The sequence below is a fragment of the Eschrichtius robustus genome, chromosome 6 (genome assembly GCF_028021215.1).
Source record: "Eschrichtius robustus isolate mEscRob2 chromosome 6, mEscRob2.pri, whole genome shotgun sequence".
Classification (NCBI taxonomy): Eukaryota; Metazoa; Chordata; class Mammalia; order Artiodactyla; family Eschrichtiidae; genus Eschrichtius; species Eschrichtius robustus.
Genome location: NC_090829.1, coordinates 74,025,177 through 74,041,487, shown reverse-complemented (window position 1 = coordinate 74,041,487; position 16,311 = coordinate 74,025,177). Strand labels below are relative to the sequence as shown.

At 46.9% G+C, this 16,311-nt stretch overlaps 3 protein-coding genes across 4 annotated transcripts; 1 reads left to right on the top strand and 2 right to left on the bottom strand.

Annotated features, from left to right (window-relative positions):
* Positions 1-369: 369 nt before the first annotated feature.
* On the bottom strand, positions 370-7,350 carry NCBP2 (nuclear cap binding protein subunit 2). 2 transcript variants are annotated; one of them, XM_068546496.1, is made up of 4 exons: positions 7,198-7,350; positions 5,096-5,277; positions 2,602-2,740; positions 370-2,001 (listed from the first exon to the last, which is right to left on the bottom strand). In XM_068546496.1, the coding sequence occupies exons 1-4, from the start codon at positions 7,273-7,275 to the stop codon at positions 1,930-1,932; spliced, it is 471 nt and encodes a 156-aa protein (XP_068402597.1). In that variant the 5' UTR covers positions 7,276-7,350; the 3' UTR covers positions 370-1,929. The 2 variants fall into 2 exon arrangements, with proteins under 2 accessions (XP_068402597.1, XP_068402598.1); XM_068546497.1 differs by lacking the exon at positions 7,198-7,350 and adding an exon at positions 6,520-6,855.
* A 78-nt stretch (positions 7,351-7,428) lies between these two features.
* NCBP2AS2 (NCBP2 antisense 2 (head to head)) lies at positions 7,429-8,250 on the top strand. Its single transcript, XM_068545482.1, has one exon. It carries the CDS (start codon positions 7,506-7,508, stop codon positions 7,803-7,805), a length of 300 nt encoding a protein of 99 aa, XP_068401583.1. The 5' UTR covers positions 7,429-7,505; the 3' UTR covers positions 7,806-8,250.
* Positions 8,251-12,148: 3,898 nt separating this feature from the next.
* Positions 12,149-15,925, bottom strand: PIGZ (phosphatidylinositol glycan anchor biosynthesis class Z). Its single transcript, XM_068545481.1, is given in 3 exon segments — positions 12,149-13,716; positions 15,717-15,886; positions 15,888-15,925. Coding segments are annotated over 3 exon segments (1,776 nt in total).
* Between the last annotated feature and the right edge of the window lie 386 nt (positions 15,926-16,311).

Genomic DNA, 16,311 nt, shown 5'->3' with positions numbered 1-16,311 from the left:
TGACATACCAGTCACGACAAGGCTCATCTATTAACAGTGACCAGTGTGGGCTCTAAGCAGCCCACCCTGTCCAGTAGTAGCATTTTTTGCAACGATGGAAATGTTCTGTATTTGCATCCTACAAATTCCATTATCATCTATTAACCACGGGTGGCTATTGAGCATCTGAAATGTAGCTAATGTGACTGACTGAGGAAATGAGTGTTTTAATTTAGTTAATTAGCTACATGTGGCTAGTGGCTACCATATTAGTAAGTCAAATTAAAATGGACATGCAAATTCTGCATACTATTCACAGATTCCCCCAGAATGTATTCCAGAGTAAAGAGCGCTTCAATGTCATTATCGGTGAGGAAACACAGACAATAATAAGTTGGTCCAATTTTATTGAAATCTGTTACAGAAGACAATTCAAATAGGAACCACTGTGGTTTTAACGCCTATAGAAATCTGAATTACGTCTTACTGCAAAATATAAAATACATTAATTCAAACTACAGTGTAAAAAGACTTTAATAATGAATTGTATGTCCTCATTAAATTAATTAGATATTTGCAAATGTCTTCCTAAATACAACTAATTTAGAGAGATCTTTTAAAGTTCAAATAGCCGGTTTAAATGTGAGAAAACGTACACTTACTGTAACATGAAAGATGTTCAATTGAGATACTTCAGCCCCAACTTCACAAACTACTGGAAATTAGGAGATACTTTGTTGCTAGATGAAAAAATATCACTTACATCAGGGAAAATTAGACGACTACCAGTTTAAAATGAGCAATAGTTCACATGATAGTAGAGAAATTCTCTCTTGCCTTACAAATGCAAAATAAATCCTCCAGACTCCCTTCTCTGTAGAGACCATCAGCTCACTATCCAGGCTCTGAAACTCAGCACAGTTAGTTAGGGAAAAAACAAGACAGACTTCAGTATGAGAAGGAGCCAAAACATTTCCCGAGGGAAGTATTTCTGATTTTTTTTGTTAAGCATTCTCTCTTGATCTTAAAGCTCTTTTTTTAAAAACAAAACAACCCCACTCAATTCCCAAGATCAGTTTCAAAATGAAAAAAATAGATCTGCTGGCTCTCACAGCAACCTTCATCATGTCAAGGCAATGGTTTAACGCACATCATCTCCTGATATTTCCTCCCCATTTCCTACTGACAGCGTCCCCCCTTGCCCTTAGAGTAGTTGAGGTTCCCTGTAATACAGACCCTTGGTTTTTTTAGCGTTAGCTAAAACACATATTTTGAAAAATGTGTTTAGTAAATACCCTTCAAGTCCTGACCTAATTTCCTGATATATAAAGCACATAAGAAGTGGTGTCCCCTGCGACTGTCTAAGGCTTACCAACTATTTAGGAAGTTCCCTTGACTCTTAAGTTTGCCTTCAGAGATTAAAATTCAACATAGAAAAAAAATTCAGTTATCAAAATCTATTCCTAATTTAGAGTAAAGCTACATTACATAGCAAAACTCCACTTATTAAACTTTATCTCATGCAAACTTAAAATTTAAAAAATAGTAATTCCAGGCCCCATGGGATGACCATGAACCTACTTAGATGCAAACATGGTAAACACTTAAAAATTTTTTTTTCCAATCTTCCTAAAAGAAGTGTGTTTTGGCTGATAGAGCAACATTACACATGAAGTCTGTTGCTAAGGAACACAATTTTTGACCCGATAACAGAAATCATTGTGGTAATCTGACACACAACCAAGATGCTAAGACTATAGAATTAAAGGCATTCTTTTGGATTCTGTCCTTTAATAATTTTTTAAGTGGAAAACCACGAAGAGCCTTCCAGCTCAGTAGAGACATATTAAATAAAGCTTGGTAAAAATAGGCAGGTTCGCAGACCTTGGGAACGCACATCAAATTCAACAGGCCAAAGGAGTGAGTTTTTCATGATGGGGCTCTCACCACTCACTGGTTTTGGGCCAGTTTTCCATAACCTCCTCTCCCAGCATCGTAGTCCTGACGATACTCATCTCGTACCTTAATTGAAAAGAACGTGTTACAGTATAGAGAAGATTAGTGTAACAAACGTGCTTCCTAAAATGTGTCAAATAACTAAGTCTTTTCAGATGTCATGATGTGAACATTTCAAGCAGAACAGAACATAATTTTAAGCAACTGATAATATAGCTCAACTGCCCTGCAAAATTAAGACTACCTAATGGTGTTTTACCAAACACCAGGTTCATACTCAGCATTCAACGATAGCACGTTGCAAAGAATAAACTATTTTAAAATAAAAATGTAAGTCATTTTAGTGCGTTTTGCTTTTGTTCAACACTCTTGGCAGGTGAAGAACACTTAGCCCCTAGCAGAAGTCCAATAATGGTTGCTTGTGATGTAGAGAATATACTATTTAATGGTTTTTAAAAATAATTTACCATCGCTTCTCAGCCTTTTGGCTAAGATCAAGTGTAAAAATAATTTACCAACCCCAATGGGTGGTTTTCAGATTCACTTCAAGCCAAGGTTATAGGCACAAAGTTATTTTCAAAAGAGCAAATACAAATTGACAAAACACTTGTCATTTAGGACTGGAATCCCACACAAAGGCTGAACCCAGAGAACCTTTCTGCATACCTGGCCCCCAGAACGCCCACGGCCATACTGCCTGCCCTCCTTAAAGCCTGCGTCCCAGTCTGTGCGAATGATCCGGTCATCCAGACGAGTTCCATTTATGTACCGCATGGCATTTTCTGCATCTGCTCTTGAATAGTATCTTAATTATAATTATTAAGGAATTAGCATTTCTCCAGATATTTTTGTAAACAGAGAAAGCAACATCTAAATGAAGCTGAGTTAAGAAAAAGTACAAAAACTAATCCAACCAGATGGAGTTCAAAGACAATCATTTGGCTTGCACAGGCCTGTTTGAGGTTGGTCCAGAAGCAGTCAAAAATGACACTTATCCATGGCTACACCGATGATTTTTTGGATAATCCTGTTAAGTATCTGGTTCCACTGTCTCCATATTTTGGTTTGCAAAATATAAAATATGTTCAGTGCAGGTTTTAACCACGAACTGTTATCCAAGAAAACAATAGCATCTTTGGGTTCCCTGAAATATGAAGCTGTACATTCAAGAACCTTAAAAAGAGGTCATGGTACATATGAATTGCCATTGCATTTCATTATAAGGAAACACTCAAAATCTCACATTAGTAGTTTCAAACCAGATCTACTAAATCTATCTTTGGGGTGCTATTAAAAAAAAAAAAATCTCTGTAAGTAATTATGATTACTAGCTGGGTTTAGGAAATACTGATCTGGACTTTTTCCCCTTGTCTTTAATTACACAGGGAAACACTAAAATTCCAGTGTCAGCATCTACACAATGCCTAGCACACTGTGGGCATTCAATAATTTTTTGTTGAATGAAATGAATGCTAAAGGGCAAACTGAGGAAAAAAACACTAACAATGAACGGTAGCCTTTCTTTCAGGTATTTGCCGTCCTGATTTTTGATCTCTGACCTTCAAGGCAGATGCAAAAACACTCCAGTTCTTAGAGACTGGTTATTATCTAGTATTTTCTTTGCCTTTTCTGTCCCCTGTGAACTATTTTACACTATTGCCACCAGAGGCAAAAGTAAAACCTGGGCACTTGTCCCTCGTATCTGAAGGAAGAGTGGAAGAAGCTTGCAGAATCCAGAAATCAGATACCGAAATCAAAAGTGGGGAATAGGTTCAAAAGTGGGGCTTCTGGGACTTCCCTGGTGGCGCAGTGGTTAAGAATCCGCCTGCCAATGCAGGGGACACGGGTTCAATCCCTAGTCCAAGAAGATCCCACATGCCGCAGAGCAACTAAGCCCATGCGCCACAACTACTGAGCCTGCACCCTAGAGCCCGCGAGCCACAACTACTGAATCCCATGCACCAAGAGCCCGTGCTCCACAACAAGAGAAGCCACTATGTGGGAAAAAGACCTGTTAACAGAAAGGCATTTAACCCCAGGCAAATAAAAATAAAATGATAGGGATCTGAACTGTCTGGAGGAACTAGGGCATTGTCTTTAACATTAACAAGCCAAATAAAATCCCTTTTCATTCTAGCATTTGAGAAACCCACATGTCCCAAAGGCAAGGCAGCAACTTAAGAACTTCTGCCTGGGGACTTCCCTGATGGTCCAGTGCTTAAGACTCTGCACTCCGAGCGCAGGGGGCCCGGGTTAGATCCCTGGTCAGGGAACTAGAGCGGCAACAAAGATCATGTGCTGCAACTAAGACCCGGCGCAGCCAAATTAATTAATTAATTAAAAAAAAAAAAAAAAAGTAGTTCTGCCTAGATCCACATAGTCTTTTTTCCCCTAATTATAATCAGAAACCCAGGGATCACCAGAAACTGAAGGAAATTTTACGGCATAAAAGCAACCAAAAGAAACAATTCAGGGCACAGAAAAGAAAATTCAAAAGACACGGTAAGATCCGGTCTGGAAAATTTCTCAAACAAAATGACCGAAAAATATTAGCTAAAAAACAAAACATCAAAGGATAAATCCAGAAGGTCCAATATTTGGAGAGTTTCCAGGGAGAGAATAAATGGTCACAAGTAAATACAGCTTTGGTTTTGACCTATAAAATCAAGCTATATACATCTACATAATGAAATACTATATAGTTGTTTTAAAAAGAGGTAGACCTACATATGCTAACATGAAGCAATTTCTAAGATAGGTGAAAAAAAAAAATGGGTGCATGCAGTATGCTACCACACATCCATAGGATTACTTCTGGAAAGACCCACGAGATTCATAACTGATTGTCTGTGGACTTAGAATGGTATAGGGCTTTTATTTTCACTACGCTCTTTGGACTTTTTGAAACACCATAAGCATATACATTTTCAAATATTATTTTTCTTAACTATGAAAAAAGAATGGATTTCAGAAAGAATGTTAATGTTACTAGCTTTCCCAGTGTAAGAGTACAGGCACATTGGACAGAAGGAAGGAGAGGCAGAGGTAAGTGTAGGCATGCTAATCAACGAATATCCTCACTCATCTTGTAAAACAGGGTACCAGCCACTCTCGGCCCCACCTCTGGCCAATAGCTACATCAAACACACAGGAAGGATACTCCACAAAGCAGAACCCACATGCTGTTTTCTTCATTTTATCCAGGCCCATGATGATTTTCTTTATGTCACCACTTTTGCTGAAGAGTTCATAGATTTGTTCTTCAGTTGTATAAAAGGAAAGATTTCCAACATACAATGTACAGCTTTTCTTCAGTAATTTTTCCTGTTCTTCATTGTCACCCTAGAATTTCCAAGAGCAAAGTGAAAAAAGAAAGGCATAAAACAATGTGAAGTGTATGCTCCAAGTTATATTTTTTAAAAGTATGAATATACATGGATACCACACACAAGAAACAGGTAATATGTCTGCCTCTAGGGAGAATCAAGGGACTGCAAGTCAGATCTCCATGTATGGAAGTCTCATTTAATTCTCAGAGCTGAATGAAGTAGGTCCTAATTTATTATCCTCATTCTACCTGAGGGAAGACAGTTAAGTAGCTTGTCCAGGGTCACACATCTAATCAGTAGTTGTAGCTGGAATCCAAACCTAGTCTTATCCCCAATCCCATACTTCCTTAAAAGTTCACAGGACAAGAGTCATTTTAACGATACACTAAAAATAGGTTTTTCAGGACTCTGGAATGAGACATTAAATAAAGTAGATTCACTTTATTACTGCTGTTACTGATTTGTTAACATAATGGTCAAGAAGCATTTTCCTTTTTCCTTCTTCTTTTCTCACATATGTAAGTCATGTCCCACCAAACAGCCTACAGTTTAGGACAACTGGTATAACTACTTATTTAAGGTATGATAATAATGTGGATCCCATTCAGGAAACACTGTAGAAATTCTACAAGACAGTATCTTACTACTATCTAAATGAAGCTATAGGCTTTAGACTGCAGAGATAAACAACAGCAAAAGTTGAATCCTTTCACTGTTTTAATCTTGCAGGATGCTTGAAATTCATGATGGTTATGATGTGGAACTTTCTATAGTAATGAGACCTGTAAAAGTGATAGAATGAAAAATCATGCCTGGGATACAGTAAGCATTTAAAAACAGTAGACTGAGTGAAAATCTAAGATCTTTCTCAATTTGACCTCAAATTTCCATTTCCCTACCCTACTAATGCATTTTAAACATTCTCCACACCTACCTTCTTCTGTATGTGACCCCTCCCTTCCCCGTCACAGGGAATTTTCTGAATCCTCACAGCCCCTCCCTTTCCACTCATCATTTCTGCCTAGATTATGATTAATTACCTCCATTGTAAATCTGTACATTTACAGTCTTTCCATTTACAATCCCATAATCCCTAGAGGATTATGAAGTCTTAGGGTGTGGAAACTGTCTTCCCTCTCTAAGGTTTAGCAGAAGGCTTCAGCAACAGCACTCAATACAAATTTACTAAACAACCACTAGTTAATGAGTGTCACCTCCACCCCATCCCCGCCTTTGCTAATGCTGAAGAACCCACCTTTAATATCTGCAGCCTCCCCCTTTTCCACAGAATCTGCTATGACTTAGGCCAAACGAAAATTTCCCTCTTCTGAAACCCAGCAGTTCTCCGATCTTGACATCCAGACCCTTAACATGCTGGTCCCCCTCCACACTCCAAGGGCTCCCTAAAGGTAGAGGCAGGGCTCAACTGTGTCTGCCACTCACCACGTACAACTTGTGGAGGGCCGTTTAACTAGCCCAAGGAAAGGACGCGAAACGCCAAAGCGCAGTTTGGCTGATGTAACTGAAAATTTTTAAATAATTAAAAGCCCCGGTATCTGGGTCAGGATGGCGCCTCCACATGCTCCACGTGTCAAAAAGACACCGCTTCCCCTCATCACAAAGTCACCTTCCCGCGGCACCGTTCGGGAAAACGTGAGACGCCACTACTACTGCCGCCCGTCTGCACTGCCCCGGGGATCAGCGAGCGGCTGCTAGGGAATGTGAGAGCGAGCCTCAAATTCCCTGCCTACGAGAGAAGAGGATTCAGTGATATCCAAACGCCCCTTCAGCATCCATTCCTCAGCAGGCACCGAGGCTTCCCTTCGCGTTTCGGGATACCAGGGAATGGGAGACGACACAATGAGACAAGAGCAAACCAATTCTCAGCCTTCTGGCCCGGGGCCTCCCCTTCTCGCTGCCCCGCTTGCCTCACCCGGAAGTGCTGGTCCCGGTACTGGCTCAGCTCGACGTAGGAGTCGCTGCGCAGCGCCTTCAGGAGGCCACCCGACATAGTGCACAGATCTCGGCCGACGACACCGCCACTGCGAGAATAACGAAGCCGCCCCGGCGGAAGCGGAGCCGGAAACGCTCGGAGGCTGCTGCGGAAACTCGAAATCCCGTGCTCCAATCCCAGCGCGGCAGTGTCGTCACCCGGCGGCGCCGGCGCAGACGTGGTCCGTAGTCAGGCGTCGCCGATCAGAAGCGAGGGCAGCGTGCTCGGGGTTCCGGGACGCTCCGAGGATGGTTCTACGACGGCTGCTGGCCGCCCTGTTGCACAGCCCGCAGCTGGTGGAGCGTCTCTCTGAGTCGCGGCCCATCCGGCGTGCGGCGCAGCTCACCGCCTTTGCACTGCTGCAGGCCCAGCTACACGGGCAGGACGCGGCCCGGCGCCTGCGAGCCCTCGCGGCAGGGGCCGCGGGCTCTCTGGGCCGCCGCGGTGCCCGCTTCAGAGACACCTTCATTCAGGAGCTACGCCGCAGCCTCCGGGAACGCCCGCGGCCACCACCAGGTAGCCAGAAGGGCCCGGGAGCAAACCCCTAAACCCAGGCCAGGCCGAGTCGAGGTCGCCTGCTTTCCCTTCTGGGCTCGACACCGGCCTCGGCGCTAAGAAGTCATCCCGGACACTGCTCACGGCTTGGAATCCTGACTCAGATGGTCCGCCTACAGAGGTCCCGCTCATCAGAGAGCCCAGGCCAAACCGACACCCCTGGTGAAGGAAGACCTGTGATCGGACGGGGCACGGCGTATGAGGAAAGCCCCCGAAGCCTGACAGAAGTAAAGATAGGCTGGGCCCTGCTACACCGCGCGGGCAGAGAGCCATGGACCAAAGTACAACCGGAAAGAGGGTCTGCCCTCTGAAATGGGACTAAAACTAGTGATGGATGCTGCACTGATATAGCAGGACACTACTTCCAGGGGAGATCCTGGATGAAAAGACAATCCTGCAGTCGCCAAAATCCTCTGATTAAATGTGTGAGCTGAGTAATGGGTATTGTTACCGGACAAGGTTCTTTTGCCCCATGCGTAGCAAGCCAAACGCTGAGATGCAGAGGTTTGCAGCAAAGAGAGGGTTAACTCTCAAGGCAGCCAAGGGAGGAGGAGAACTAGTCTCAGATCTGTCTTCCCCAAGGCAAGGGGCTTCGGGTATTTTGGGGATAAAGAATAAAGAAGGAGGGCGGCCTGAGACGTGGGGAGCGTGGGGAAAGGTGATTGGAGAAAGGTGTGGTAATTGTAGTTCTGCACAGGTGTAACTAAGCCACATGCATCTACAGCTTGAAAAATGGAGGCTCTTAGCACCATCTGCCTCTGCCGGTGGAGTTTTCGGCCCTGTGATGTCAAAAGGTCAGGAGCATGCCCAGAGCTTGAACTAGACACAGCCAACTGCAAATTCCTGGAAAACAACTCCATCAAACATCTTATTGTTTAGGCTGTGTGCTGCTTGGGGGCCTTGTGAGTCTTAAAGTGACCTTGATTAGCGAAGGCGGGTGAAATGGACTGACTCATTACCCATGGTTTCAGTGTGTGCACCATACTTCTCTGGCAAGGTGGATTAGGATTCCTGGGGACTTGTAGGCCCATCGTAATACTAGTTAGCACATATTGAGTACTTACTCTGTACTGGGCACTTGCTAATTGCACTCTGTGTGGGTTATCTCACTCCTTACGACAACTTTCATATGAGGAAGTGTAAGGCTACTTCTTAAGTTGCCCAAGGCCTTACAGAGTGGCATGTGAATACAGGTGTTTGACTCCAGGGCCCAAGTCCCTAATCACATTTCCCCTGCAGCATTTACCCTGACCTTCAATGCCTACCTTCCCTGCCACCAACCACCATCATCACTGGGCGTTAGGACAACTGCCTACCATGGAACAAGCTACCTGGATTCCTTGTTCCTATTTTAGAGGGTCTGGGATACACTCTAAAGACTATGCTCCAGCTAACAGACCCATGATTCGGAAATCCATTGTATGCATTGATTGTCTCTAATCAGGCTACACAATTCATCATGCAATCTAGAAAGCTCGAAGCCCAAGAAGCTTTTAGGCTGGTGACCAGTTTATACTCTGGCATTCTGATAGTCACAGAGGGAGCTGGATAGGGTGGAGAAGCAAAAGCAGCCTATCCTCCACTTTCCTAATGGTCATAGTTCTGATTTGGCATTCCATCCTCCAGTCTTCCCATCAGAGGGGCTTCTATTTAATCCTCTCTGAGGCCAGCGTCCCACTCTCCTAATGACAGAGTTCTAATTTGGCATCCTACCCTCCTGTCCTCCCTCTCCCAGACTAGAGGCAACTCACTGGTGGACTCTCCTTTGACCTTGGCAGTGAGGAGCCAGAGGAGCTTGTTCATTCTACTGCCTTGTTTGCCTCATTGGTTTCAATCCCACTCCTTGGTCTCTGAATCTGAACATCAGAGCAGCAGAATGTTAGTAGTCCCCAGCCCAATCCCTTACCCTCAACATAAACAAGCACACTCACAGTTGGGTCTTTTTCTAGACTAGCAGAGACAGAAAGAAGCAGTGCAGGAAGCAATGAAGCTTCTAGACAAGCTGGCCATTTAGTAAGAAAGGAAGGAAAGCAAGAAATGAAGGCAGTTTATTTTTTGTGGAAGAAGTGTGCAGGAACTAAGTAAGTTCCCTCTGTTTTTGTAAAAGGAGTCTGAGAGCAGAGAGAGAGAACTGGGTCCTTTCTGCTCCAGCTAGAGGAGATTTGGATGCCTCCCCGCTTCGTTGGAGAAGACTCCAGTGTTCGTAGTCAGTGGCTTGTCAGCCCACCAGGTACCCTATTACTAAAGAAACAGACCAAATTCTTCCCACCACCCCCAGTGGCAACAGTCTCCCAACATACCTTTCAGGCTCTTGTGAGCTTTGTCAGAAAGTGAAGCAGGGAAGTAACTCACTCCACTATCCTGCAGGACAATTCCAAATCACCCCTTGGTGCCACACAAATCTAGACACCAACAGACAAATTTGTTAGCGCTCAGACCACTACGGTCTACACAGACCGCTACACCAACAGCTCCTGCAGGGAATTCTGGGGGTGTGAACCCAACTGGAGAAGGAAAGAGAAGTCCCAAGAAGCCCAGAGGAATTTGGGACCTTCGAATCTGGGGTGTCTCAAGGTGGCACTTGGTTTTATCTGTTGGGCAGAGAAGCCATCTTTGGCTGCAGAGTAAATAAGTGCTGTCGGGTGCCAGAGATGACGCTAAGCGCTACAGGTAGGAAGACCAATCTGAAGTTCGTAACAAACCAACCAAAAGAACAATGAACTATCATGAACAGGTACTATAGAGTTTTAAAGAGGGAAATATCCGGGAGTGTGCTACAGCCAGCTCAGGAGAAAGATCCTTGGCATCTCCTCCCAGGTTGAGTAACATCATTTTAGTAGTTTGAAACCAGCCATGGTGAGAGTATTTACACCACACAAATCGGCAAGCACTACAAATGGGGGCTAGTTTGCCCTTAGAGAACGGGTTGCTAAACATTTACTAGCATGGCACTGACTTTCCTCTCCCTCAGGGTTGGAGTCCTGAGGAACGTGTGGCACTAGGACCCTAGCAACCGCCGCAGAGCAGCTTGCCTGTGGTGGGTGGAGCTTTAAGATGACCCAAGGCTTTAGCCAGCAGAAGGCGGGACTAGAAAAGCGCTCAGGTTAGGTCGGTTGTATAGGTTTGGCCTCCTGCTCTGTGCTCCTCCAGCATACTGCTCTCAGTGGCCTGGGTGCCTCTTATTCTCATGAGATGGCAGGGCCGCGAGGAGGGAGAACGAGGACAAGCTTAGTGCCACAGCTCCTCGTGTTCCCAGCGGACCAGGCGGGGGGGGCCCCTGTGCTGTGAGGAGCAACACGCCCCGGTGCGATGGCTTCCACCAGGGCAGCAGGTGTGGGTTTGGCCCAGGGCCTGCTCTCGGTCCTGTGAAGGGGCTTCAGACAGAAGCTTTGAGCTTGGAGAGTGACCAGACCACATTTAAGGTTTTGTGCTCAAGTGCCACCAAATACTGACTGAGCCTTCTATCTCCATTCCCACTGGGGCCAACTGAGAAGGGAGAACATCTGGGCTCCTTGATCCCTCAAGGGTGAGATGCAGAAGCGTTCCATCACCTCTCTCAGGGACAGGAGTAAGAGAGTGGGTGGGGAGAAAAGTTCCAGAACTACTTTTTTTGGTAATAACCAAGCGCTGAGACGGTAGGCCCTGAAGTACCGTTAAATACAGCACACCCACTTCTATGCTTACAGAGCTTTGGGAGAGACATGCCTGTCTGGCCAGGGAACATGTGCTGCAGACCCAGGAATGACACAGTGTTAGCTGGCAGACACCTCAGAGACCATCTGATCCCTTGTACAGATTGGAAAACTGAGGCTGGGTGAGGGGAAGGGGCTTTCTTAAGATTACGTAGCCAGTGTGTAGCAGACCAGGGACGAGAACTAACTCCTCTGAATATGAGCTACCTGCTCTTTCTACATCACTACACTGCCTCCTTCCAGGTATCTAGGAAGCCAAAGGGTTGTCATGACAGCAAGAGGTAAGGCATCCTGGAAGGTTTGGGGGGAGTCATTCAGGAACGTCATTAGGAGATTGTTGTCTCCTTTCACAGTCAGGTGCTATTTATATGTTTAAAACATCACAGTGGCTGGAAGGAATAGGCCAGGAACAGGCATTTTGCGTCATTGATTACACCAGGTTCTTTGGGGACCTTGGCATCAGGACTGCGACTGGTCAGATCTTTGGCTTTTGAGGGAAGATGGGTGTCAGTTTACCCAGAGGGTGGAGCAGTCAAAGGCTGTGTACAGGAGAGGTGGGGATTCTGGAAGGGAAAGGGAAGGAAGAGAGTCAGGTCTCTGTCCCAGCCCAGCTCTCTACCTAGAAGGTGGAGCAGCGCCTTCACCTATGGCTGAGTCTTGGGCAGGGGCTTTTCTGTCATATTGTCAGGCTTCTCCCCCAGCTCCAGGATGTGAAGGCTGAGATGGTACCTCCAAGCCCCACTCAGCAGGGAGGACAGGGCCGGTGGGTCCTCCAGAGTCAAGTGGGGAAAGATGAGTGTCTCATTCTTGAGGGGGAAGCTGCACTTCTTCATGGCAGACCTGGTGGTGCCAGGGGTCACCACAAAAAGGCGGCAGAGCCACGGCCCACCAGCCACGTGGCAGGCTGGTTGTCTGGTGAGGTTGCTGAGGGCTTGGCACAGGAGCTGGTCCTCAGCCCCGCCCATGTCCACCACCTCCACGGGCGAGCCCAGGCCCGGGAGGTGCAGGAGGTGCCGCGGGGGCATGTAGGTGTGGGTGAAGAGGAGTGTGTAGTGGGTGGGTACACGCGGGAGCACAGGAGCGCGAACCACCTGCTCCAAGTGCCCCAGGCCAGGCACCAGGCCTCCCTGGTGCAGGCAGCCGAAGAAGAGGGCACCCAGGGCATTGCAAAGGACCAGGGTGCCCTTGCGGGGTGCCAGTTGGGTCTGTAGACTACAAAGCAGGACGAGGGGGACCAGGAGGGGGATTAGGAACCGAGCCTCCTGGTGGCTAAAGACAGACAGCAGGGCCAGGGGCATGAAGTAGAGGAGCAGGAGGTGAGACCTGGGGCTGGACTGCAGGCTCCGGGCAGCCAGTGCCCTTGGGAAGCCCATCTGTATGAAGGCCTGGAGGCAGGCTCGCAGCTGTTGCCACGCAGCCTGCAGGGCGTGGGCATGCAGCACCCCAAAGAGCAGGAAGCCATTGACTGCCAGGTGAGTGAGCCGCATGTGTGTGCCATGCCTCGCCAGGTTTACGGGATCCAGGTTGTAGTACAAGAAGTTGGCAGGTGTAAGGACAAGGGTACTGGGTCTAGATGGACTGGAGAAGTAGCAGCTGTCCACAGCCACAAACCCCACTGCTGTGAGGGTCGCCCCTGGGAGCAGCACCAGGGCTTCCTTGGTCAGCGACTTGAGGCTGGGGTTTGTGGCTCCATAAGTACCCCAGAGGAAGAGGGGGACCAGAGCAAAGGCCAGAAAGGTGGGCCGGTTGAAGAAGCCAGCAGCCATGACACCCCCAAGAAGCCAACTGTGCCACAGCGGGCCTGGGGCAGGCTTCTTGGGCGTGCAGCTCCCAGTCACACGGGGGGATACCAGTACCAACAGCCACACAAAGAGCAGCCCCTCAATGGCATTGGAGAAGGTCCTTGTGTAGAAGACCAATGTGACGTAGGAGCCAGACAGCAGGACCAGGGCGTTCCAGCGCTCCGCCCCCCAGCGTGGGGCTACGTGGTACACGGCCAAGTCCAGGGCAAAGGAGAGGGAAGTGAGGAGGAGGCGGGGCCCGACCAGCAGCGCATAGCCACTCACCGGGCCAGGCCACGGCCCCCACTCTTCCCAGAGCCTGAGCAGCCAGAAGGCAGAGCCAGAGGTCAGCAGTGGGAAGACCACTGTACGGCAGGGGCTGCTGGGGTGAAACTCCCAGGGCCGCGCGGCCTTTATGCCCAGGACGTCCTCTGCAGAGAGAGAAGGAGAGGTGAGCCAGGTCCCAGCACAGAGGATATGACGGACAAAATCCTAGGATGGCCCCCAAGATTTTCCAGCCCCCTGGTGTACATGCCGGACATAACCCCTGGGACTGTGAAGATGACAGAGTTCACTCCTGTGATTAGGTTACGTCACAGGGGTCAGCTGACCCTAAGATACGGAGATCACCCAGATGCATGTGACAAAAATCACATGAGCCCTTTAAATCAGAGAGTTTTCTCCAGCTGGTGGCAGAAGAGGACATCAGAGGTGCGAAGGATTTGCTGGCTTAAAGGTGGAAGGGGCAGTTGGCAAGGAATGTGGGTGGCCTCTGGGAGCTGAGAGCAGCCCTTGGCTTACAGCAAGCAAGGAAATGGGACTTTAGTTCCATAGCCTCAATAAACTAAATTTGTTCAACAGCAAGAATCGTCTTGGAAGCAGATTTTCTCCCAGAGCTTCCAGACGAGAACTCAGCCCAGCCCATACCTTATGATACCCTGAGCAGAGAGCCCAGGCTGGACTTCTGATTTACAGAACTGTGAGCTGCCAGTTTTAAGCTGCTAGGTCTGTGATGGTTTGTTACGCAGCCCACACCTGGGAAGTGAGGTAACAGTGTGTCCTGGATGTATGAGGAGGGGCAGGGGGAGGCCCCATTCCTCTCCTTGAGTTCTAAAGTCTCCAAAGTCAGAGTCAAAAACACATCTCCGTGATTATGACTGTTACCCAGGACAGCCAGTGTGAGAATGGGGGAAGGGAATGAGCAACTGTGGTTATGGTCAAAAGCGACTGGTTTTGTCTATGATTCTTAATGTTTAAAATTAAGAATATACTCATGTAATTAAAATTACTTGCTGCCTGGGGCTAGTCTTTGACTGTGTGCCCCACTGTCCCAGAGCTCTGAGGGGTGGGGGTGAGTAAAATGAACTCTTAATTTCTGCATCTTAGCTCCAAGCTCTACAATATCTAACACTTGATAACACTGCTGGTTGTCTAAGACTCTTTGCTTCTCCTCCTTATTCTTCCGGCCTTTTGGCAGTTTTTTTCTCTCTGTGTCATAAGGTGAAAGGGAAACAGAAAACCTCGGATCAGATCAATCTGGCTGCTTTTTACTGGCTCAGGTTAAAAAAAAACGGGGGGGGTGGTGGTGGAAAAAAAACTGGACCTTTCAACTTTAAAAACAAATGCACCTGCTGAGCCCTGTGGCAGAGATAGCTGATAACTCCCCAGTCAATATCCATTCCTTCCTTCATCCTTAGTCTCTTTAGCCGGGCATTTGGTCAGATATAAACACTATATTTTTTAGCTTCCATTTGCAGGTACGGGTGGTCACGTGATACATTCTGACCAATGGGATGGAATGGGCAAAAAGTATGTGACTTTCAAAATATGCCCTTAAAGAAAGTAGGCCTATCTCTTGGCTTCCTCTCTGGGTGTCAGACCTGATGCCTGGAGCACAAGCAGCCATCTCGAACCATGAGGAGGAAGCCTTGTGACCACAGCATCTGAAAGGCCTCAAGGTTTCCAGCAACCATCTTCATGATGTGTGCTATACCACCTAGAAGTTAAGTTCTAACAAGTGAGCATTCTAGGTCTGGGTTCCCTCAGCCATCATATGAACCTACAGAAGAAAAGTTTCATTATTATTTTATGTCACAGCCCTGTGTAAGTTTCCCCAATCACTGGGGAAGCCCAACTCTAAAATCCTTCCACTGAGAAGCCCAAAATAGCTTTTGTTCTGAATGACCTGTACTGTTGTTATAAGCAGGAAGATGTCAAAGAGGCTGGCATTTCATCGGTATCATTTAGAAGGTCAATGTCACCACTCAGGAAGGAGATGCGAAGTCCCCACTCCCAAATTCTTATGCCAGAGAGGCTTGTGGATTTACTGCTCATCTGCACAGACATTTTTCTCCCTCCGCACTAAATAGCCAATCAGCTCCTTGACCAGACTCTGCTGCAGCTTATCGTAACCACACATGCGGAGCTTTACCTGCCATGACCTCAGGAGACTGGAAGAACTCATCTGGGTGCACGTAGCCTGTCTGCGGAAGGAGACACCACACCAGGCGGAGCAGGCTGAGGCTGCCCCACAGCACCCTGGCTGCCATCTTCATATCAAATTGCTGCCAGGACACAGGGCCAAGAGCCTAGGATGACTTCAGCTGCTACAGATGCTATTCTGGTTCCACAGACCCGCATCTGAGGAGGATAACATTTGTTAGTTATTATAATGTAAATTATATGTTCAATTGTCTGAACAAACTCAATATGGGTCTACACACAATAAAAATGTTAATAATAATGGCTGCTATTTACTAAGTACCTGCTAAATGCCAGGAACTTTACATGCATATCTCAATTAATCCTTTCCACAGTCTGGGACAGTGGGTCGTATTATCTCCATTTTACAGATGGGGAAACTAAGGCCTCTGTTGAGTAACCTGGTTACTTGCTAACCATATTTCCTAAGTGTCTATATATGGCATTTGCTAAATATTTTTCCTAATATGACATTTTGCTAAGTGTCTGAATGTGACATTTGCAAGTAGGATTAGGGTACCTTCCAAATCTGGGCCTCACAGCCC

Excerpts from the sequence above, each read along its gene's own strand:
- NCBP2AS2 (XM_068545482.1), top strand. The coding sequence starts at position 7,506 with ATGGTTCTACGACGGCTGCTGGCCGCCCTGTTGCACAGCCCGCAGCTG.
- NCBP2 (XM_068546496.1), bottom strand. The coding sequence starts at position 7,275 with ATGTCGGGTGGCCTCCTGAAGGCGCTGCGCAGCGACTCCTACGTCGAG. Across the intron at positions 5,278-7,197 it reads ACCGGGACCAGCACTTCCGG|GGTGACAATGAAGAACAGGA; the intron begins GTGAGGCAAGCG and ends TGGAAATTCTAG. Across the intron at positions 2,002-2,601 it reads GTGGGCGTTCTGGGGGCCAG|GTACGAGATGAGTATCGTCA; the intron begins GTATGCAGAAAG and ends TTTTCAATTAAG.